This window comes from Paramacrobiotus metropolitanus, unplaced genomic scaffold (assembly GCF_019649055.1).
Source record: "Paramacrobiotus metropolitanus isolate TYO unplaced genomic scaffold, Prichtersi_v1.0 Parri_scaffold0000042, whole genome shotgun sequence".
NCBI classification, from domain to species: domain Eukaryota; kingdom Metazoa; phylum Tardigrada; class Eutardigrada; order Parachela; family Macrobiotidae; genus Paramacrobiotus; species Paramacrobiotus metropolitanus.
The window spans coordinates 929,588-953,282 of record NW_026570262.1 but is presented as its reverse complement, the minus strand read 5'-3'; the positions used below and the strand labels follow the sequence as shown (position 1 = coordinate 953,282).

At 41.5% G+C, this 23,695-nt stretch overlaps 6 protein-coding genes across 6 annotated transcripts; 4 read left to right on the top strand and 2 right to left on the bottom strand.

Moving 5' to 3' along the window:
• Positions 1 to 791: 791 nt before the first annotated feature.
• LOC129590783 (uncharacterized) lies at positions 792 to 2,880 on the top strand. Its single transcript, XM_055486156.1, has 3 exons — positions 792 to 1,043; positions 1,379 to 1,580; positions 1,987 to 2,880. Exons 1-3 carry the CDS (start codon positions 792 to 794, stop codon positions 2,412 to 2,414), a joined length of 882 nt encoding a protein of 293 aa, XP_055342131.1. The 3' UTR covers positions 2,415 to 2,880.
• A 3,461-nt stretch (positions 2,881 to 6,341) lies between these two features.
• LOC129590801 (major facilitator superfamily domain-containing protein 1-like) lies at positions 6,342 to 9,149 on the top strand. The gene is given in 6 exon segments (XM_055486183.1): positions 6,342 to 6,796; positions 6,875 to 7,095; positions 7,483 to 7,698; positions 7,701 to 7,759; positions 7,834 to 8,109; positions 8,270 to 9,149. Coding segments are annotated over 6 exon segments (1,428 nt in total). The 5' UTR covers positions 6,342 to 6,500; the 3' UTR covers positions 8,630 to 9,149.
• A 3-nt stretch (positions 9,150 to 9,152) lies between these two features.
• Positions 9,153 to 11,980, top strand: LOC129590800 (major facilitator superfamily domain-containing protein 1-like). Its single transcript, XM_055486182.1, has 4 exons — positions 9,153 to 9,662; positions 10,032 to 10,536; positions 10,615 to 10,890; positions 11,329 to 11,980. The coding sequence occupies exons 1-4, from the start codon at positions 9,370 to 9,372 to the stop codon at positions 11,689 to 11,691; spliced, it is 1,437 nt and encodes a 478-aa protein (XP_055342157.1). The 5' UTR covers positions 9,153 to 9,369; the 3' UTR covers positions 11,692 to 11,980.
• Positions 11,518 to 13,627, bottom strand: LOC129590803 (cell division cycle protein 123 homolog). The gene is made up of 2 exons (XM_055486184.1): positions 13,056 to 13,627; positions 11,518 to 12,659 (listed from the first exon to the last, which is right to left on the bottom strand). Exons 1-2 carry the CDS (start codon positions 13,495 to 13,497, stop codon positions 12,139 to 12,141), a joined length of 963 nt encoding a protein of 320 aa, XP_055342159.1. The 5' UTR covers positions 13,498 to 13,627; the 3' UTR covers positions 11,518 to 12,138.
• A 602-nt stretch (positions 13,628 to 14,229) lies between these two features.
• LOC129590790 (nuclear pore complex protein Nup50-like) lies at positions 14,230 to 16,416 on the bottom strand. The gene is made up of 2 exons (XM_055486164.1): positions 16,112 to 16,416; positions 14,230 to 16,028 (listed from the first exon to the last, which is right to left on the bottom strand). The coding sequence occupies exons 1-2, from the start codon at positions 16,182 to 16,184 to the stop codon at positions 14,485 to 14,487; spliced, it is 1,617 nt and encodes a 538-aa protein (XP_055342139.1). The 5' UTR covers positions 16,185 to 16,416; the 3' UTR covers positions 14,230 to 14,484.
• A 2,936-nt stretch (positions 16,417 to 19,352) lies between these two features.
• Positions 19,353 to 22,769, top strand: LOC129590806 (uncharacterized). Its single transcript, XM_055486191.1, has 10 exons — positions 19,353 to 19,945; positions 20,254 to 20,678; positions 20,747 to 20,827; positions 20,967 to 21,205; positions 21,273 to 21,393; positions 21,517 to 21,645; positions 21,782 to 21,879; positions 21,943 to 22,155; positions 22,227 to 22,300; positions 22,386 to 22,769. The coding sequence occupies exons 1-10, from the start codon at positions 19,527 to 19,529 to the stop codon at positions 22,441 to 22,443; spliced, it is 1,857 nt and encodes a 618-aa protein (XP_055342166.1). The 5' UTR covers positions 19,353 to 19,526; the 3' UTR covers positions 22,444 to 22,769.
• The last annotated feature ends 926 nt before the right edge of the window (positions 22,770 to 23,695 follow it).

Here is a 23,695-nt window from a genome sequence, read left to right as displayed (position 1 = left end):
AAACGCCTCTTCGGCCATTTTGCGGCATAGACGTTGGTTCAAGGGCATTTGCCATTTGGGTAATATAGCCGCACCCTTTCCCAAGTAACAGCCAGCCTCTTAGAGCGCTGTGAATGCGAGCGGCCAGTAAAATGTCATCGCGCGTATATGCAAAATGGCCGACCTGCTGTTTTCGTCAAACTGAGCGGGAAATGGCTTTAGAGCTGTTCACGCCCCTATTGTAATACGCAGTTAAGTAGTCATAGCCAGGCGATAAGATGCCCGTTTGAACTGAGGAAAAGGAATTAAAGTCTGAGTTTTTAGTTTCGTTTTCATTCGTTAAACTAAAGTTCAGATTTTGTCGTCCATGATAAGTTATTTCTCCGTGATTATCATTAGCGCTTTCATTAGAAAGCTATGACGTAGCAAAATCCATTCAGTTTTTTGTTCTAATGAAGTTATACTGATCAGCATCACAATGTCCGAAGTGACGTTTTCTACTACAAGTCGCAAAGGTAAAGTTTTGATCTTCAATGGTTACGAATAAATCGAAGCACGAAAAAGAGGAGAACGAAAACCGAAGCGTGCGAACAGTGGCGGTGCCGAGAAAAAGATTACTGCAAAGCGCGGCTGCATTATGTATGTCGGCAAACCAGTGGAACGCGTACAACTCTCATCCACCAGACATTGCTAAAGCAACTGGAAATGTTGTAAGACAAGAATGAAAAGCCCGTGCAAAGGCAAAAGTGGAGAGACCCCGTCAGCTTATTGAGGAAGTGAGGAATGCAGTTTCGCTAACTACCACGGCGTAGATGTCCAGTTACGGTGCACTTGCTCAGGTTGTGCGACGGAAGCAAAAAGATGCGGGTGTACCAGCGACACGAGTGCGTGACCTAGCGGACATTGATGTGCAGTATTTCAAGAACGGCAACGCTCGCGGCAGTAATGTGTTCCGGGAAGATACTGGCGCGCATGATCAGAATCGGATCATAGTGTTTGCCACTGATGCGAATATTACACATTTAATGCGGTCACCTGTTTGGTTAAGCAATGGAACGTTCAGAGTTAGCCCCCAATGTTTCGGCAGTTATATACCATACACGGTGATGTGTTTGGAGTAGAGCCCCCAAACAGTATACTGTACTGCCGTATACGGCATACTGTACGGCACAACAGTACGTAACCGTAGTGAAAATTGGTACTGTAACGAAAGTGCCGTACGTAACCGTAAGTCAAAAACACGGTTTTACAATGGGCTTGCCGTATACGGTACTGCCGTATACGGTATACCGTACGGTCAATCCAGTTATTTCTGCCGTAACCGTACCGTAGCCGTAGGAGCCGTAAGGGGAAACCGTACGTAGCCGTACAAAAATTTGTTACTGTTTGGGGGCTCTAGTTTGGAGCCACGACGCCGTTAGTATACGTCTTGCTGCCAGGAAAATGCGAACTGCTCTACACAGGGTTGTTCCACGTTGTGCATGACGCTATCGTTCGAGTCGCCAGACAGGGCAATGTCGGTCCAAAGTACATGATTATGGATTTTGAACAGAGCGCAATTAAAGCGTTTGGAACTGTATTTCCGGAATCAGTAATTGGCGGTAAATACTAATTATTAAAATCTTAATCATTTAGGTTGTTGTGCGTTGTCTCGTGTCATTACGAGCTTTCTTGTGATTTTTGTTTCTTTATATTTTCTTATGTTTTCTTAGTTTCTTTAGGCTACTTAGTTTTCTTGGTTTTCTTAGTTATCTTACTTTTCTTAGCTTTTTGACTTTTGTACTCGTAGTTTTCGTACGAGTACTCGTAGTTACCTTGGTTTTTTTAGGTTTTTTAGGTGTCTTAGTTTCTTTGGTTTCTTAGGTTTCTTAGTTTTTTTTAGCTTTTCTAGCTTTTGTAGTTTCACTTGGAATAGTTGTCTTAGTTTTCTTAGGTTTTTAGGTTTCTTAAGCTTTCTTTCGATTTCATATTTTTTCTTTGGTGTTGTTAATGAGAAACTTTTTTAAGGGTGCAACTTCCATTTGGGTCAAAGCGTACATCGGAAGTTGGTTGATCTTGGTCACAAACTGGCTTACGCGAACGATCCGGAATTTAGCCTGAACTGCCGGATGGTACTGGCGCTTGCGTTCGTGCCACCAACCGATGTTGAGCGTGTATTTAATGAGCTACTTCAGAAGCCGGGTTTTCCATTCCGTCCCACGGATTTGTTTGTTCAGTATATTAGACCGTCATATATCGGCAAAACCGTCCTTACCGCGGCAGGGTGTGTTAATAAAGCACCGTTATGCCCGATCAGAATGTGGAACTGTTACGAGCGGCTTCTGCAAGATGTTCACCGAACAACAAACCGACTGGAAGCATGGCACAAAACGTTTGCGGAAACAGTGGACAAGGACCATCCGGAGATTTACGGATTTTTTAATCTTTTATGCTGAGATATATCACACCAGGAAACTGAGATTTCCAACCGTATGGCAGGTGAGCCAGTCCCTAAACCGCGCAAAAAATATGTTGAGGTGACGAAACGACTGAAGAACGTGGGCGGAAACTACGAAAATATGACAAGTATGGAGTACCTAGAGTCGATCGCAAAAAATCTGGAAATTTTGTTGAAGAAACGTGTCGATATTCAAAAGCAAAGGCGTGTGGAAGCTACTGAGTAGATGATGTCGTGATGATGTGGTAAATGTGCAGTGATTCGGAAGTTTAACTGTTTCTGTTTTCCCCCTTTCGCCTGGTTGTATATTTTGTACTCGTATAAGCTGATCCCAACCCACCAGACCGTGTTTTTTAGATATTTTGTTTCTGATTATCGTTCACGCTGTAAATATTTCTTCATTATAGATGTGGTTTCCAAACAACTTCATTGTTAGAATTAGCAATTTGGTTATTAAAAGTCCGTACTGGTAGAAACAACCCGGAAGCGGCGGCCGCAGTGAGTCTCGGCCGAAGTGAATGGCGGCCGAAAAACTTTGGCCGAAATGAGCGCGGCTGAAATGAAAACGGCCGAACTGATCGGTAGCCGGTGTGAACCGATTACAAAACAAGCGCGAAAAGGTTCCATAATTTTTGGAGTAAGGTTGACTTCTTTAATTTTCCTTCTGCGCCTGATAGAGCGGAGCAAGAAAGAAGACAGCACCGTTACAAAATCTGTGGATACCGCTCCGGAAGAAGAAGAATGGGAAGACATTGCCACCGCTATGCCGCCTCCTCTGCGTGTTGGTCCGAAGAAATCGCCTCCTAAGAAACAAAAAACGACCGCTGTAAGGAAGGCGCCAGTCATAGTTAACCCGTTGACGGGCATTGGCGTCAGGACGCAACACGGTCTTCTGAATTTTTTTCCCAATGATTGGGAACAGTTAATGAGTATCAATTAGCATAATTAGCAATAAGAGGCTTTAAAGCAGCAGTAAAAACATGATTCAAACTTATATCTCAAGTTAATCACAAATGACCGTTGCCCGAAAATGGCTAATTTCGGACTTTTCAAGCTCTCGTAGATCTTGCTAATTAACTAATTAGTGGATGAATAATTAAACCAGAGATAAATCAACAAGGTACAACTAACAACGTTCTATCCAAAATCGATTAACACAGGTCTTGTAAGTTGAACAGCAGAAGACCACAGTCCGTCAAAATCTTGTGTTGCGTGCCAACACCATTGCCCATGAAGGGTCTCAGATACACGGGCGGGTGCAATTTCGACTGTTTCTCTTTATCACATAATCAGATCAAGTTACTGTCGGTTCGTACGCAAAACATGCGCCACGCGGTTCTGTTGGTCGGAAGCTGGCAAAAAACGCTTTTGCGTATCAACACCCCGGGCGGTCGGCGAAAACCAAAATCGCCTAAATTTGTCTGCTTCAGGAAAACAGAACGCAGGTAAACCGAACATGGTAGTCCTGATTGTAATTCTACCGTCGTTGCAATAACACTGTGAATGACGGCACAACACCACGCGCTTTGCCGCGTTTCTACATATTGATGCATCGCTTGGGTAAGCTAGGCGAGAGCTTTTCAGAAACTTTCAGCTTTTCAGAAACTTTTCAGAAGCTTTCAGAAACTTTCAGCTTTTCAGAAACTTTCAGCTTTTTAGAAACTTTTCAGAAGCTTTTCAGAAACTTTCTGCTTTTCAGAAACATGAATTTTGTGTGATCATTCTCTGGCTCTCGGTCGGTTAAAAACCACAATAACTGCACACTTACGCGTGCACATTGGGGATCTTGACGCTGAGGCAACTAGTTTCTTCCGGTCGCTAATGCGTTCAGAACGTGATAGTGACCAGTGACCATAATGTCAATTTTGCGCCAATGACCACTGCAGCTGGACTATCCGCGCCGCTTTTAGATAGTAGCACTTGCGGCCACACCGAGGAAAAATGCAAGCGCGAACAATGCGGGCAGTATAAAGGTGGCTAGGCGTGCCAGACATACAGGAAATGCAATGTTAAACTTCAAAAATAATGCTTCGTGCAGTCTCGTGTGAGAGTATAATGAAAGTTATGGGAGAGAAATATCGCTAGCATCGTTCATTTTCTGTATTCCATCTGTTAATAGTGGTCAAAATACATGGCAACGGGATTTAGTAGTTTTTAATTTTTTGCTGACCAATGGTCAACTTGTTGACCACTGCTATGCTTTTGTTTAGAAGTGCGTTTTTTGTACTATTTAATGTAAATTATTGCTTTTATGTAATTCCCGTTCGTCTAATTATCACAAAATTAAGCGTTTGTAAGGTGTAAACCGTTCATGGGCATTGGCGTTGGCAAACACCCTAGTCACCACGGCTGACCTATGGTCAGCACAAGCTTACGAAAAATTCCCTTTCTTAATTGATTTTTTTCATTGGGAAATCCCGATTTTCAAAATGAAACTCGCACTCCTTCGGGTACCGCCCGCTGGAGGGTTAAGGTGACTGGCGCCTTCCTTACAGATTTGTTGTAGTGATGTTTGACGTTTTAGATTTGTTGTAGTGATGTTTGTTTTTCTTTTTTATACTAATTATCCTGAGTTGCTACGTGTACTAAATCCAACTGCCCACAAATATGTATCAGCTATGGATCTAGTCGCCAGAGCTTGTTATAATGCTGCTATGGACGCAGCAGTCAACTGAGTCAAGTCATGTCAGGAGGGAATTTCTGTTCTGGAATTGCTGTTCTGTGACTTAAAATTGTGAAGCACTATGATCTTTTAAAATGTGGTTTGAAGATACGATAAGTTTTTGTGGACCGTAATTTGTCGAAACAGACGGTGAAAATACTTGGATATAACATTTTTGTCAAAATAAAATTTTCTGTAAAGTTAGTTCCCAGGTGTTCATCGCACCCTAATCGTGAAGGGTATGTTCACAGCACCCAAATGTCCTCGTATCCGACGATCTGTTGGCGGTATTGGTAGGAAGCATTTATTACGAAAATTCAGACATCTTTCTCTGTTGGCTGGTATACGGCCAGTGCAGCGCACTATGGTGCATAAGTTATGATTCATAGAGATAAGGACGGGTATGTTGAAAACGGGCTGTGCAGCGCGGTATCTTGAATACGTGCGGTATAGTTGTTTTGACCATTCGGAGCGCAGATAAGCTCCGGATCGTGATGACACACGTTACCCGTCGTTATCTACTGCGCATTATGCACAAAAAACCTACATAGGCGTTGGAAGATACCCGAATGTCTGAATCTGAGCATTATCCTTTGCCACTTTCTGAAATTGCCTTGCTGTGTTTGCTTTTGGCCCTGTGATTTTTTCACTTCGGCTTCGCACACTCAACTTTTTGTTGTATTTCTGTTTCTTCTTTTGTTGTTATGTCTCAGAATGAAATTGGGATGTGAGATCAGAGACGCTGTACGTAAACTTCTATAAATAATTTTTTGTAAATATCAAGTAAAAGATCACTGAAAGTACGCTGGCATTCAAATTTTGAATCTACGAGTACGTAATGAAAGAATCAATATTATCCTCAATATAAAATAATAAAATCAATATTATTATTATCAAAGAAAAAAATCAATATTATCTTATCCTCTAATCAAATTCTATTTCCTTATTTGCAAGGATTTCTACTTCAGCATCGAATTGAGCTGCCATAATTCATACATGCGTAGAACAAGCATTGTCATTGAAAAATAATACATTGAAAAATACTTACTTTCGGCCACAGCCCACAGGGGCACAGGCCCATATATAGAAGTATATGTGATAATATGTGAAATGCGGCAGAGGTGCTTGCCACTTACAAGTTGCATGTAAAAATGATTGTAAACAACATTTTTTTTGTGGCCTCGAGACAAATTTCGCTGCTGGCTTTGAATGACATGCCACGCCCTCGGCAATCGGAAATCGGTTTCAGACATAGTTGTCTTTCTTTCGGTCATAATCTTGCCAGTCGAATGGAGAATATGGTTATGGAATAAATAATAGGGCTCTGCGTGGTCGCATCATCTGCTCCAGATATGTGGAATATTTAACGTGATCTGACCTTTTTCCTTAAAAGTGCCACGTACAATACGTGTCCTGATAAGCATGGTGGAAAAAAGGCGATGGCGCTTCCTTGCGGCTACTAGTATTACGTTTTTTGCTTCGGAGTTTATCGTTGAACAGATCACCATTTTGAATGGCCGACTGCAGGGTACTGCCGACAATTGCCAGAACGGCAACGATCCCGACTGCTTGCACTTTTCCTCTGTGCAGTTTAACGGTCTGTTCGTGGCGCATTTTTGGGCCGGAGGAACTGCCGCACTGTTGACGGGATTTTTCGTTGGAAGATTTGGGGTATGGATAGCGAGCATAGTGTCATCGGTATTCCTGCTCGTCGGAATGTAAGATTTCGTTTCCATACTTCAGTGCATAACTGGCATCCTTGTAAGTGTAATAGAGAGCCGTTGAAAATTTTGCAGGTTGTTGATTACAGTTGGACCGTATTCCGTGTCAAACGATGCTGCATTCGTCCTGCTCCTCACCGGCAGAATTTTCTATGCCATCGGATATTTTGGCAATATTACGCTGTCACACGAAGTGAAATCCCACTGGTTTCTAGGGAAAGAACTGGCTTTGGCTTTTGCGCTATATATGACTATGTGCCGAATTGGATCCGTTTTGACATTCCTCGGAGTCGGCGGTAAGTGATAATTCTTTACCGGTTGTTGGTAAAAAAAAGTTTGACCGGACATGAGCCGGTTATATGTTAATTTTGGATTTTATTTCTCATTTATGCGCGGGCGCCCGCAGTTCAGCTATAAACTGAACAACTTATTGCGCAGATATGTATAGATGTATGTATATTGTACATAATACACAGATACGTACAGTATATTATTCTAGAAATAAAAGTACGTATGAAAATCAATAGAAGTACGTATAATGAAGTACACTACAGATAGTATTGTGTAATACTCGTACTTTGTACTTAATCGCATGGTCGTAGAAACTTGTTCCCACTGCCATGAAAATGTCCATAATAATTATTATAGTGGTATACAGTTCCTTGCTTTTTTTATCTATTTAGCTGCGGTTGAAGCGACCGGACTGCAGAACACATTGTGGATTACATTTGCCATAGGACTACTCGCACCAATTTTCTCGATTATCGCCGGATGTATCTATCGGAAATATGCTCCCATGGCTGTAGACGTCGGTATTTCCGTCCATCACAATGTTTCCCGGCAGTTCCAGTTTAAGAAAATTACCCAGTTAACCAAGGAATTTTGGGTTATTTGCGGGATAATTTTTGCTATTTTGGGGTCCTTTTTACGTTTTTAGCTGATGGACCCAAATTTTTAATGGTAACAAATGGCATAGTTTGTTTCGCAAAACAATGAAAACATATTGTTGAATGTTTTAGCATTTTTTGTCCTAGGAAATGTGCAACTATTCGGAATCTGCGGCCGCAATCGTAACGGGCGCTATACCGGATGTGGCACTTTTGGCGCCGCTATTTGGATTTCTCGTGGACAGATACGGGCACAGGGATATTAACACGCTATGCAGTTTAGTGTTATTAGCGTTGCCATTTATTTTGATCGTTTCCCTTCGGATGTTCCTAATGGTCATCATCTGTATTTCAATTGGCATATCGTACGCAATTGCAACTGCCAGTTTCTGGAGCAGTATTCCTTTGGTTGTGCGTCCGGATGTAAGTGAATCATTTATTGTACCACAATAAATAATGTATCACAAATTGCGTCATGAACGTATACAAAATTTAGGGCGTACCCGTTCATTTTGTTTCATTTAAGAATTTTATTGTTAGCTTTATTTGAAGCAACTCGTTTCTCACCTTTAGATATTTTTAGGTGGTAGGCGTGGCGATGGGGTGCGGCTTGGGAACACAAGCCTTCAGCAGTGGTTTGATGTTACTTGTTACAGGATTTATTTTGGACAATTACGGGATCCATATAAATACAAGATGGAAGCGGTTTTATGAGTTGATGGTAACATTGGCCGTCCTGGGCTTAGTTTTATCGGCAGTATCCATGCTTTTGGACAGTCGGTCTCCTGATAGAGCACTCCGCTCAAAACATACACTTCCCGCCATCGCAGCGGAAGCTAACGAAGATGTCAACGAGTGCTCGCCTTTGCAACCACACCCCACCATCCCTGACGTCAGTATTAGCAAGACGCCTACCGTTTTGTCTTTCGCTTCACCAAATTAAGCAGTTCTCTTTAAAATTTACGCATTTCCCTAGTCCCAAAAACGTGTTTTAGACAATTTTAAATTTTTATTATTCTTTGTTCGTGATCGAGTACAGATTTGAATTGTTCAATAATTGGATGTCTTGCGGTAATCCATATGCAGTATGACCTTTGAGAACGTGTTTGCGCGTTCCAGAAAGATTTTTGTTATTTTCATTAATGCTTTACATGATCAGACGATCTCATGATCATGCTTGGGTAAGTGGATACGGTACTATTGTGTTGATTCGGCTTATTTATTTTGAAAAAGTTAGTATCATCGAAATGTTATGCATCTTTACTCATTAAATCTTGAACTCCGATACAATGTTGGTTTAATTGCCAAGTTCCAGCGGCCTTTCAAACTCACGTGCATTAACGATAACTTGCATCAGCGCCAACAAAAATTACAACGGGTGATCGTATCGGTGTTGTAATGTACAAACGATAACAATCGCGTGGACTGTCCAGACTCGCATATAACGAGTTGATAGTAGACGACAAACCCGCTGTCTTCCTCGTAGTGGATATTTTACTGTACACAAAGCCAGAAACTGTCAAGTAGCCACTAGCCACACAGAATTAGGCTGGTCTTCACAAACCTGCCAATTTACTGTACCAGGCAGAACCACCTTCTGTCTGTCTCTAAAACTTTCCGCGATTAAATGCAGGAGCAGATTTGTTCAACCAGCTCTTGCAATTCCTTCAACAAACCGACATCATGTGCTTGCCGAAACGATGGTTGTTTTTGGCGTTTGCTAGTCTTACCTTTTTCACTACTGAGATCGTGGAAGATCAGCTCAGCTTACAAAACGGACGGCTTCAAGGAAGTGTTCCTGCTTGCAGTAATGGCGATGATTCTTGTTTGAACTTCACGTCCACAGAATTTAATGGACTGTATGCAACGGGTTTCTGGGCTGGTGGCTTAGCTGCGACCTACTCGGGATTTTTCATAGCCCGTTATGGAATCTGGATTGCCAGTTTGACATGTGCGGCTATGCTGCTGATTGGAACGTAAGTTTGTGTATTTAATATGTTTATCTATTGTACATTAACGGGTAGGTTATAAATGGAGTGCAAACACTGCACAGTACGTGTAGAGTCTAGACTACGTATACTTACAGATCTGCATTTTCCACAATTCTTGTGTCATCGTTTTGAACACAAGAATACAGAATAATTATACAATAAGGGACTGTAATTTTTAATTAAAATGTCCGCTAGTGGTTGGTTTTTTATTTGGGTATTCCATAAAAGTAAGTACATCGAAGTTGTTGCATTCTCTGCACTACAGATACGAGTACTTACAGAATTCCATTAATGCTAACTATGATACTCGTATCAGCTGATTATCTGTGAAGACTGAGGTCTATTCGTATGCAGGGCTATGAATACCGTTGCGCCGTATCTGGCCATTTGGGGATCTGGACCAGCATTTGGACTGATGTTGGCTGGCCGATTTCTGTTTGCATCGGCATACTTCAGCCACCAGGTCGTATCCTTAGAAGTTGTTTCGCATTGGTTCTGGGGAAAAGAAATGGCACTGGCTTTCACGATTTACCTGTCCATGAGCCGGTTAGCGACCGTTGTGTCGTTTGGTTTTATTGGAAAGATCATCGAAGTCTTCGCTTTGCAAAAAACGCTGTGGATGACGTTTGGGATAGGCGTGTTCGGGCCTATCTGCGCTATTGTTGCCGGGTACAATTTTCGGAAGAATGCTTCCGTCGGTTTGACCCATGTCGTCACGATGGATCAGACTAAACCCAAGGAATTTACTTTCTCACATATCAAGAAGCTCAGCCGGGATTTCTGGGTTTTAACGGCTATTATCTTTTTTTACTACGCTGTGCTTTTCACTTTTTTGGTGGACGGTCCAAAATGGCTTGTGGTAAGACCTGTTTACATAATTATTTGCTATATATGGTATTGCTAATCAGAATCAGTTGAATCTTGCCCATCTGGTTAGGATGTGTATCACAATACTGAATCGGTTGCCGGAGCGATAATCGGAGCCATTCCTGATATTTCCCTTATGGCGCCGATTTTCGGATTCTTGATTGACAAGTGCGGATGCCGCGATATCATCACTTGTGTCAGCACGGCCATGTTTTTTGCCATATCACTGATGATACTTTTTCTTAAAATGTTGCCTCCATTGGCGATTTGCATTCTTATTGCTCTTTCTTACGCCCTAATGACCGCCAGCATTTGGAGCAGTATTCCGGTGGTAACAAAATCCGAGGTACGTACATTTTATAAATTATGAAAATTTGTTTCTTCTGAAGGTCTTTAGAAACCGCAACTAAACGAACTAAGCAGCTAATAAACAAGTTTCAACCTGGATTTTGAGTTTTTGCACTCGAGCTCCACTCTCTGCCGTGTGAAGTTCTGTCTCCATGTTGGTTACAGACTTCGCTGTGGTTATTTTTTACCGATTGCCAGTTTGAACAAGCTCACTAAAAAATAATAAATAATTCTGACTGTAACAGTACTATCATGTAAATCTGATAGGCAAATAACAAGACAATAAATACTAAATAACCATCTAAAGAGTTTTAAGGACATGTGGAATAAGGTCGTTGAAAAGCAGTAATTGCTGTACAATATTAATATTAATATTGCATTAACCGGTACAAAAGGGGGTGTTACTTAACCTACATGACGCTTTTTGCCATTTTAGGTCGTGGGTGTGGCCATGGGAATCGCCACGGGAACACAAGCCCTGTCCACGGGACTTATCTTACTGATAACTGGCTTTATCTTAGACCACGACTTAACGGACCTTCAAAGCAACTGGATGATATTTTTTATTATAATGACGGTTTTTGCTGGCATATCCTTCTGTTTGTCTTTGCTGTCGATTTATCTGGACACCAAAAGCGGGTCCAGCAGTCTCCGGAAACGTCAAAGAAGTGTCATTTTGTCTCACTCTGATTTACTTCGGAGCATCAACGAGCACACTCCATTACTCTCCGATACAAAGGCATCACCGGTGAAAATTCTTCCAGCTGCGACAACGACTGGAGTGGGTCTTTCGTTTTGACAAAATCTTTATTAGCAACACTCTATAAGCTCACTTATTTTTCTAACATTTGTTACCGTTTATTAAGAATTAAGGCGTGACTTCTGGTTTCGTTTTCTGTATAAAAAGATGCTTTTCCCTTTCGGTGTCATTTTGATAGTGTGGACACTGTTGAGCCTGTGAACTGTGAAAATCAGTTGTCCTGTTACGGACGCCTTCTCGTAGTAGCTTGTCTTAAATCACTTCGGACGGATAATTTCAGTGGGGGAAAAGTGCAAAGGAAAGTAAAACATTTTCCGGTTGACATAAAAGCAATGATTGTGAATATTAGAGATTAACAATTTCGGTCGAAATGGAAAACACAATATACTGAGAACACAAGCTGACTTTCGTACGTGAAAACGACGATGATGAAGGCCTTCAGTTTTATTATTTTTGTTCGCGAGTACAGCAGTATATTGTGAGATATCAGTTCTTACTGTCTGTCTGCTTGACTATTTCGTTATCCAAGTATCCGAATAGGTCTTGACCATGAGTGGTAAATCGGCTGTCGGAAATATCTGCAGGAATCTGGTACTGGCGCATTTCATCCGGTTGGATGGATAAATAAGAATTCACAAAACGCAGCAATTCATCATCAGCTACGCTATCGACGCTGAGCAGTTCATCCCATGTAAAAAGAATAGCGTCCGTTATTCGATCGAAAGGATTAAAATCCACTAAAACAACGCCGGATGTAGCAGAGTTTTGTATAACCACATCAAACACGAAATCCCCGGCGGGGAATCTTCCGCAAATCTTTCTCGCAAAAAACTCTTTAATTTGGATTTTTAGTCGTTCTGGGTCTTGAGCAATGTGGGGATAGTAAGTGGTGCAATAACGCTGCGTGATTCCGATCAAAGAGTTCCCTTTGACGAAACAGCGAAATTCCCAGCCTGGATTGATATCAAACCATTTGCGCAATACCAGCTCCGGTTTGGTACGAATAGCTGGAATAAAAATAAAAAAAAGGGTATACCAAGCAAGAATCTGAAAGAAATAGTACGTACACAGATTATCTATGTGCGTAAAATTGTTTTTAAATCCTTGCCTACCATAGGCATAAACATACAGTAAATAAAAAACCATAAATGATAAAACTTATGCAACTACGTAACACAATCCACAGAAACACAGTTAAAAGTACAGTAATAAAAAACATCTTATAAAATCAAAATGCAAAACTGCAAAAGGCTCAATCGCCCAAATATGGTAAACAATACTGTATGTACTTCCCGCAGAACTTTACTGGCAGCTAAAATCTAAAATTAGCTCAAATGCTGAAAAGACAGCTTAAACAAAATTATGACAGCTGGTATTACGCAAAAAACACAGTTTATCATTACCGGAGGTCTTTTGTGAAAGCTTCACAACGTCAAAGGCAATAAATGTGGATGCTTTCAGCAGCATAAGCACATCGGCTACCGAGGTACATTTGCACTGCCGATTTGGCAGAATCCAGGAAGCATCCTTCGGTGCGGACCAATTCAGTTTAGGAATCACCTGGCCGCCTAATTCGGCTAGCGCAGTGTTCATGGCCAAACGGAATTCGGGGACCCATTCATAGCGCTCCACTTCATCATCCTCATCTGAAGAAAACCCGTTTCCTTCATTCTCGTTCGCGTTCTCTGCAGGCTGACCTAATTCAGGAGGAATAAAGATCCCATCTTGATTTAGGTAGTTTAGGAAGTCTTCGGAAAGCTCGATAATTCTGCTTTCAAATGTCACGTTAGTAAAATCGCCATACCACGAGGAAAAAGAAAAAATGTCTTTGGTATCCGGAACCATGTCGAAAAAACGAAAAATCAATTTCCGAAAACTGAAAATACAGATACATACTTCCAAGGCTTTTTAAACTACGCTTTTTAAACTTCTGATGTAACTTTAACTTCTGATGTAACTTCCAAGGCTTTTTAAACTTCTGATGTAACTACGCTGATACTTCTATGGAAAAAAGCTGACTGTACGAGTAGTCACAGTGTAGTGAGTACAAAACGCTGCTCAGTCGCTGACTCGCTGACACTACTGATGCCTTAATATTACTTACACTGAGTCCCCATAAAACGTAAGTAAGTATCACCCTACTAAAGGTGGTCGTATTCAATGAGATCCGCATTTTCAAAATTATTATAATAAAAGGGTGAAAATTAGGAAAATCGTATTTAAAATTTAATGTTTATATAAAATTTTATCAATTCTGCTAAAGCAATGCACATTTAACACCCCCAGTCATCAACAAACTACCCGCACGTCGACTGCAAGCTAGGTTGCATTGTGCTAAGGTTTTGGCACTTGTGGACATCAAAATGGATAGAAGTACTGGTAAATTCTTCGAAGTACGAGTATATTTATTAATATCACGATGGCAATTGACAATTTTTTGACTCTTGTAATAATTAATTATGAACTATTAGGTTTGTAGTTGACTTTGAACTTCTCCATTTTACGCGCTGGATATTCAAAGAAGCCGCAAAGCCATCAAAGAATCAATCGATAATGACGGATTATTCAAAAAACTGTATCGAAAACCCGTTAATATCTAACAGTTATCACTTTACTAATTTCGCACTGTTTTCGAAAAATGATACACACAACAAGCCAAGACAGGCCAGATATTCCTACAAGTGCAGGATCCATCGCCTACCGTAGGTCACAGAAGCGTTAATAATATGTTGTTAATTACAGGCACGTACAGCAAAAAATCGAACCGAAAAAGCCAGATGTTAATTCATAAGTTAACAAATGCCCGTGTATCAAATAAAAATAAATTTCACATCATTTTAACAATTCTTGGATCTTGTTGTAGAACTGATCCGCTGCAGCAGCATCCTTGAATTTGATGACGTAGGGGTACAATTTCTTGGGGTCAGCACCTTTAAATGCTGGTTCCGGCAAGCAGACAATGTCCACAGATTCGCTTTTGTCCCTGCTGCTCCGCGAAACTTTCGTCTCCTTATTGATTCGAGCGTTAAGCAGAATGTTTCCCAACGCCGTACCGGCTCGTATCAGCAATTGCACAGCTTTATCACTAATAACCTTCAGATGTGCCATTCCCGTGCCGCGCACATTATACTTGCCCGCATCCAGGTAGAACACCTTGCAGCGCTGTGACATCACCGCGTCCGTCTCCACAGCGTCCCGCTCCTCTGGAGGAACAACCGGCGGTGCTTCCGCTTCCTCTCCATCATCACCATTTTCCGCTGCGTCCTCCTTATTATCCGAAGCAGCCGGTGGAATATTAAACGCTGGCATTTTAAAGCTATTAAAGCTGAATCCACTAAATCCCGACGAGGGAAGAGATCCTGCCCCTCCAAAATTTCCAAATATGGAATTAGTTGTAGCAGCCGGCATTTGCTTGCTACTTTCGTCTTTGGCGCTTTCATTCACAGGAGGTTTTGAGAAACTGAAAAATGAACTACTGGTCTTTTCCACAGGAACCTCCGCGTCTTTTTTCAAACCTGCGCGAAAGACAGTGCGATCGGTGGTTTGCGGGATGGCTGACAAACCTTCGTTGAGCGTTCGGTCCGCGACCACTTCTCTAGCAACCACTTCACCTCCCGCGCCAACACTTTGAGCAAATGATGTCTTGAATGTAGACTTTCCAGCGTCCGATATGGGTTCACGATTTTCGTCCTGCTTGTTGTCTGTAGACTGACTGAAAATGGAGGCAAAGGACGACGTACTGGCGCTTGCTGCAGGCTGACCGAATGAAGTCCCGGCTTTGTTAAAGTCAAACCCGGCAAAAACGGGTTTTTTGGCACCTTCGACAGGTTTCGACACAACCGCCGGTTTTTTAATCTTCGACTGAAACTCGTCCGTGCGCGGTGCGTCCACCACGCTTGTCACTGTTGTTTTCCCGCGTTGAAACGGCGGAATGCTCGACGGCTCCACCGATTTTTTCCCTTTGTCAGTCTCGTCGTCAACCGCTTTTCGTTTAGAGGGCCGAGAAGATACGTCAGACTCTTCTGAAGATTGGGCAGTAGGAGTAGGTGTGGCTATTTTGGGTTCAACAAGCTTTGGGCTGGCTGCAACACCAGTGGCGGAGTCCAGTGACGACACAGAGCTGGAGGGAAGTGGTTTCGCTGGCAAAGTGGGGCTCGCCGCCGAAGTAGCCGATATGGAAGAGCCCGCCGGCGATGACTGATCCGGAAGAATAATTCCGTATTTATCTTCCAGCGCACGTTGATACTTGATGTATTCATGCAAGGTGTCAGCCAAAGGAATGCACGGGTGAATAGACAGTGCTTGATTCAATCGCTTACGAAATACTGTGTTCAACGCCCCAATCTCGTGGAAATATCTGGATGTGCTATCTCGGCCTACAAAAAACAGAAGAAATTTGTTAACTGAAGAAGTTACAGGTTGCTTTACTTTGATGCAGGGAATGCAGAGGGCTGCGTACCTGATGTTCCAAAATCCTCAAAATCAACCATCCGCACACGGAGTTCACTGTGAGATCGCGAGGGCCTTGCCATTTTTGGAAATCGGAGTATTCGAAGGCCAAGCTTCAGAAGCAAAACCGAAAGGTACAAAAACCAGAAATGATTTCTTGACAAACCGTGAGATCCCTCGGCCCCACTACTCCATCGTATGTCGTACAGTGTACACACAATCAAATTTTTTGGATCTCGCTTGGTACGCTTAAAATATTTTTAGCAGTGTTTTCAGGAAAAGTTACCAAACGACAAAAACGTGTTTCGACATGAATGTGCCGTGATATCAGTCGGTGACGGGTGAGTGGTGAGTGAGGCCGCCGAGTGACTGAGTTCCGGAAGTATGAGACCTGACGCCGTACATGTAAATTGCAAGCAGCCACCGACACAGGCCTTGGCCCCTTGCGCTTGGACTACCGTAGTTTTGCAAAACTTTTGTCCAAAATGAAAAGCCTCGCGGGCGGCTCTCTCTCTCTGGAAGAGAGCCAGGTGGCAGGCGGGTTAAGGAGCTAGGATCGTCACCTGTGGTCCTGTATATACAGTACATGTGCGGCATTTGAGCATTTGAAGAATACAAGATTGACTGTTGGTTAGTGCTGCTTGTTGATGTGAAGTATTTTTATGTTATGGAGTCTTCGGAATGTTTTTGGGTTCTGGTTTTTCCATTCGGTTAGAATTATTCGAAGTTTGCAGAGCATATATCGGCAAATTGTTACAATTTGCCGATATAATATATAATTATAAGATAGTTTGTACTTTGTATACTTTATCGGTATATTCAGAACCGGTATCTCAAACGCAGCAAGTAACATGCACGCTCACAACCGCTTAAGGGTGGCAGTAAATCTGGTTGGGCGCGGTTGGGCGCATACTTATAACATAGTACCTAACACTAATAGTACTGTACTGATTTTTATATTGCATAACATAGTATTGCGTTAAAGCTTTGTTTTATTACTGTCCGCGAATCGGTAACAGCGTTCATGTACTCCTTTTTCTCAATTAGCGTAAACTGCGTGTTATGCGAACGTCTTTCAAACGCGGTGGGTGGTTGTGCGTTTTAAATGTTTCTTCAATTTTCAGTTATTTATTAATAACAAAAATTATATAAACGATTTACGGTTCATTATTGAGAAAATCTGTAAAAAGGGAACCAAACCTCAATTACCGAGATATATACCAGGCCCTTAAAAGATTTTTTAATTCATTAAATTTTTTTCATTTGTGAGATAAAATCACCCAAAAAAGATGAACTAAACCCATTTCGAACATACACCCAGACGACTGAAACAAAAAGTGGAATAGAATTCATGAAATCAGCATTCAATTTTTACAAAATGAATACCTTGTATTGCTTCAAAAGTTAGCGTTTACATTGAAATGCCTTTATATTACTGGATGGCTATGCACCATCTTATTCACTACTTACACAAATAGGAAACACATCGGATGACTGCACACACTTGTGTACATGTAAAATGTTTTTATGCCAAAATGAAACTTTCAGTTTTCCAGTTAATTAAGTCGTTACACAATACAGTTTAGCCAAACTGTTTTGGCGAATTACCATTTTACTATGCCTATACTCATTTTCTACACTTTTCTACTAATTCTACTACATACAGACAAATCTGATAAAAGGGCGCCAGAAGTCTTTGCCAAGCACACAGTCATAAAATTATACGGATGGCTGTATCTAACTGACATTTAAGCTTGATTTTATCATGGCATACTTTTTCATGCTCCAAATCTCCTAATTTATGCTCTTGAAATAAATATCCAACAAATCCAACAGAACAATTTTAACCAACAAACTTCCCAGCAACCACCTCACCAACTAACTTCTCACCGCACTCCGACTCTTTTTATATACCCAAACCACACTATGGTAAAAAAACTACCAATCCCAAAGAAATGCCAGCCCCTTGCATTTTAAAACTTTCAATCCAAAACCAATTCGTCAGCTGACTTTGTAACGTGGGGCCTTATGGGCGCCCACGTACCTTTGACGGCGAAACAGCGGCGAACCCGGATTGATGCTTTAATGCCGAAATCTAATGTGCGCACCGTGGCGCAGCAAACACCAGACTAATGAGATCGGATCCTACAGCCAGCGCAGCTGTGCTGTAGATCCGTCAAAACACAGCAGCAATATGTGGGATGGAAATCCCCAGAACAGCAAAACACAACGGCGAATGGCCAATCATGAAGGCGGAGCTATCGGCCTTCACAACTCCAAAAGCGGCCTCATTTATATCGAAATACCCATGTCGAAAATTGTCCTTGACAGGAGTCCTAGAGTCCGTAAATCGTCACAATTTTGGCAGCGAAACGAAAAATTTTGTCGTACTGAGCAAACGTAACGAAACTTAACTGCACGCTTCCTGTCCCATAAAATAACGAACCTTGACGAATTTATAAAATATTTGAGCGCAACTTAACGATAACTTTCGATATTTTTCCGTAAAAAAAACTGAACGCAACGAAATCGCAAAATACAAATCACGGTAGTAAGCGTTCCTGGGATTAATTTTATTTATCTGAATTTTCTATGTCGTTCCACATCAAAAATAGTAAGATCAGATCATCAAGCTTCTATGAAATTGCAGCTTGCACTTTTGCAGTTCACTAGTGCCGTTATGATTTGCAGTGCTGTGAAGCTATAAACAACATGTGCTTGCGAAACACTAGTGCAGTGTCTAGAACTGGAGTTTCGCAAAGCGTCAGATTCACTGTGTACAATGGGTTGCAGCTTCCAGTGTGCGCTTATGAAGGAGACCCTGTTCAGGGCGCCCAAAACACTGAATTGTTGTCCAGGCGCAAGAGACGCACGCACGAGTGCGGCTGGCGTCAGTGGAAAATAATTTATTTTATTTTCTAAATTCCACATCGGTATCTTTTGACGAAAGCGACTCCAAAATTTCAATATAACTTCGCGAAGCAGAATACATTTTCTTATAACGAAACTTAACGACGGTGCTCAGAAGTCCGTAAAACATGCGGGGCTTGACGATTCGTTTCGTTAACGTTCGTTAAGCTTCGTCAAAATGACGATTTACGGACTCTAGACAGGACACATATGGGCAAACTATAGCTTCTACAAAAAAGACTACCTTTACAAATTCTACACAACAGAGCCCATATGGTCCGGGTGCTAAACACCCTCTGTCGCGATGGCGACCGCCACCGCCTGCCGGAAAATCTTTTATAGAAGCATTTTGTATCGCATTTTTTACCATAATTCCATAACTGATAACGAATTTTAGCTCTACCAGTTCTAAGAAAGTTACGGGGTTATAAATCACAAGTATGATCAGTTTCCAATTGCTGTAGTTTTTCACTGTTATGAATGTTTTTAGTTGAGAAATCAGTGGCGCGCGAGATATGGATTCTGCACTATCGCCGCCGAAAGGTCCGCTGCAGCGGTCCACCACTCGATGGTTGGCGGACATCTGCAACCGCACAACGAACCATTCGCCTCTTCCCCTGATATGGATTTTTCAGAGTGTCTTCGGCATTTCTTCTGTAAGCTGGCTATCATTATCCGGGGCCCAGGTTGCTGCTGAAATTGAAGAACGCAAGTTTCGCGCGCGTCATCTTCCCAAACTCCATCACATCCTCGGGCGACTGGTTTTCGTTTGGATAATCATGGAAATGTTGAGGCATTCAGTGTTGTGGTTTCTTGTTAATTTTGTGGATCCTCAGAGCAGATTTTTTACCTACATTTCAAGTCGGACTTTATTTTATGTGGCGTATGGATTCGTAATTGTAGTCGGGATTCTCGTACTCACGGAAATTGTTCGGTAAGTAATTTACGATTAGCAACTTACCGTAAGTTTTAGAACCACTTTTACACTTATCCATTTCGGTTTCACGCAATTGTAAGCCACAAGTAGCTAGTGATTGCTGCTTAATACTGTAAACAGTAGCTGACAAGGGAGTACGCAATGGAAACTGAACATTAATACTGTGTAAAAGTAAAAAGCAACAGTATCGTTGTGTGCAGTACTTAATTAATTCAGTATGTTTTATGTGATTTTCTTTAACAGTTAAAAAAATTATCCTGATAATATTAATGATTGTCATAATCATAAATCTGATCGTTTTTTAGGTATTCCTATATTGGCGTGCTCCAAGTTCCTTTGAACATTCTCCAAACGTACCAAGCCGAGCATCTCGCCAACACCAGCATGTTCAGCGTTGCGCGAGCCCAGCAAGAGGATCCGCGAGATAAATTTGCTCGAAATCTCCGTTTGCGACAATCAGTGAAGCAAGAGCCCGATCAGCTAGCGGATTTAAGTTTTTCCCAGTTTAGCGCAAATGACAACAACAACTACATTCGCACGCCATATTCAGACAATTCACCATTCCAGCGTCAGATGTCGGGTGGATTCGGGCGTTCGAGTCCGCGGCGACATATGAACGACAGTCTGAACAAGTCGCTTAATCGTTCTTTCGGGTCGAGTCATTCTTCCGGATCAAATACATCGAGCCCTTCCTGTTTGTTTGCGGCAGTGGACTGGGATCCAGTTGATCGTTAGTTTACAGATAGTTTAATGCATCCTGAGATTTAGGTTTGATATCAGTGGTCTTTGTTTGACTAGGTGATGAAATTGAAAATTTTTGTGGCCAAGCGGCGCTCGATAAATTATTGGCTCAGGAGCAGCTATTCGAAAAACAGCGACGTGAGTCGAAAAAATACAGTAGTCTTTTCGATTACAAAGAATTGTTACTGAGTGGTGCAATTTTCCATTTGGCCGGATAATTCTGTAGTAATTGGGGATTGGTTGTTTATTGTTACGCAAAAAATCATTCTTTTTGCAGTTACGATGTTGGAAGATGAGAGCATGAACTGGAGTCCGCAGATACAGTCGTTGCGAGATCAAAATTATCAGACATCGAGCTCCTTTCACATCCCCTCTCCGAAAAAAAGCAAGAAGACCGGGACGCCGGACATTGATGAGCCGATGGAAAGGTTGACCCGACTGAAAGGTGACGATAAAGTTTATCCTTTAGAAGACCTCTCCTGGATTCAGTTGAAAGTTTCGGTGGAAACGCTTCATGTGCGTAAAAGTTGGTTGCTTTGATTGTGTGCGTTCCAGAAGTGTTTGTTTTGATCTCTTGTTGTAGTTCTGGACTGAAAACTTGCGCATGTGGATCGCTGATACTGTGATATCGCCGTTGCTCGTGAGAATCGACGAAGTTAATCGCAAGCTACATGAAAGGATGCATACGGAAAATGTTGTTGGGGGTAATTTTTTAAGGTCGTTTTTTATTTGTTCGAATGTTTGACTCGCCTGACTAGACTTAAAAATATCTTTTGTGAGTGGTACAGTTTGCTTTCTCCGCTTGGTAGCTGTTGTTGTTCTTATAGAATCTTCTACGCCTGATTCGTTACGTCAAACAGCAGACAAACATCGCCAGAATATTCCTGAGCTATTGCAGATCATTCCATTTTTGGACATCAGCATGCAACAGGATTATGTTATTAAACGTCTTAAAGGTGAGAAATGGTGTGCTGGTATAGCCGTTTTTCTGGCATAACTTACTAGTTAGTGTTTGTGCATGGGTTATCCGAAGCGTTCTTAGTTTGCTGCAGATTTTAAGTTATATAAAAATGAAACGTTGTGGTGTTATAGAACTAGTGAAAGATGGAATATTGGGCGATTATTCTTGGAACTCAGGTTCTTCTTACGGCGGTCAACCTTGGCAGGATTTTCTTCCAACTGATGCCGCTGTAAAAATGCAGAATCTCTTTCCCTGCTTTAAATTTAAATAATCTGTTTTTTTTATTCCGTAGTTGGTAATGCATTGCTTCATAACGTTTTTGGATGTCATCCTGCCACCCGATCCCCATGCAGCTAATTGGCGAAGCTTTTCTCATCGTTATGTGCTTCGGAGTTTGGGCTCTTGGAAAGCAGAGGATCCGCATAAACCAAGTATACACCAGGCGGTGTCCAATCCACCGAAATATGAAATTTTGTATGGAGGCCAGTTGCTGCAGGTAGCAGAGGTGAGCAAAATGTCTGGATAGAGAAGATGGGCGTTTGGAGTTTTACATATGCTTGATGCTTTTTATTACAGGGGAAAAATAACGTGTTTCACACAATCCTGTTATTCGCGCGTCTGATGCAACTTCGTGAAAAAAACGGACAAGGGTAACTTTTATGATGAACTTTTTTGAGAGCCTTTCTTGAATCCGTATTAGTAAGTATCCATACATATAATGGATTGATTTTTCAGATATGCTAACCTTGGACCGGGACGAATAATTTTCCGTGTCTTTGATACCTATAAATGATGAAAGACGGCGACTCATATTCTCTCCTCTGGATCTCGAACTGATGTTGATGCATTACTTGATTCTAAACTAGTACTGGTGGCCACCTTTTGAAGTTAACTAATTACTATTTTAGGACTCGTAGTGGGATTTGTGAGACATTTAATTTTGTTTTGTTTTAATCGACCTTTGAAAATTTGAAATCTCCCGCTTTGCCTACGTATTTTGTTGTTGTTGTCTAGTGTCTTTTATATCTTTTAGGGAAAGTCAGCATTGTAAAGCAGCAGGCCTGTATAGTAACTCATAAAAGGTGGGCATTACTATGAATGTATTATTAAAATGGGATCATTTAAGGCAATCAGCTGCCGCGGTTTTCATTTGCAGAATAATACCTGCTTTAAAACATTTCAAAATTCTAACAATGAAAGTCTGACAAATATTCAAGAACCCGCCAAAATTGTTTGTGTTGCCCTAGTGTGGATCTGTTGAACAACTGCTCAACAGGTTCAACCGATAGAGTGATACCTGCCAAAATTTTTATATTATATTTCTACTCGAAAGGTGTGTAGGTAACAGGTGTGTAACATAATACGCAATTGAATTCCAATTTCCTACCCAAACCATTGAAATGATTTAGTCTGGCTCATCACAGCATACGTTTATCGCTTGAAGTTTAAACCATGCGGGACGCCGGGATCATAATGTTTTTACAATTGAAAAGACACATGTACAAACTACAAAGATATAAGTATCGGTTCGATCTCGCTGAAAATTTCACAGTCAAACCTGTTGCTAGCACACCAGCAAGCAAGCACAGGGTGCCTGTACTGTACTAATGGGCAGTTTTCCTTTAATATAATTTTAATTGTATGAAATCGTTTGTCGTTTTAGAGTTTTTGGTTTCGATGATTTTGATGTGGATTTCGCTAATACGAAAAAATATTCCAAACCTGCAACGTTTCTCACATGCCGCTCGATGATAGTAATCAATAGATATGTGGCTTGACCACTGGTCATTGGATACCTCTGGTGTTATAAAAGTTGCATCCGTTTTAGAGTGGTATGAGAAAGCGTAAGAATATAGCAATACCAGGTCCAGATGAATATAAAAGGGAGCATTTTCCCACTTAGTAATTAGACCAAGAGGAAAGAAAGAGACAGAACATCTTTGATACTGATCGCTTATTAATTGTTAACTCTTCTGCTTTGTGCAGATTTCGAATTTCGATCAAGTGAAATGTCATTGACACGCCTTTTATGACAAACCCCGGCA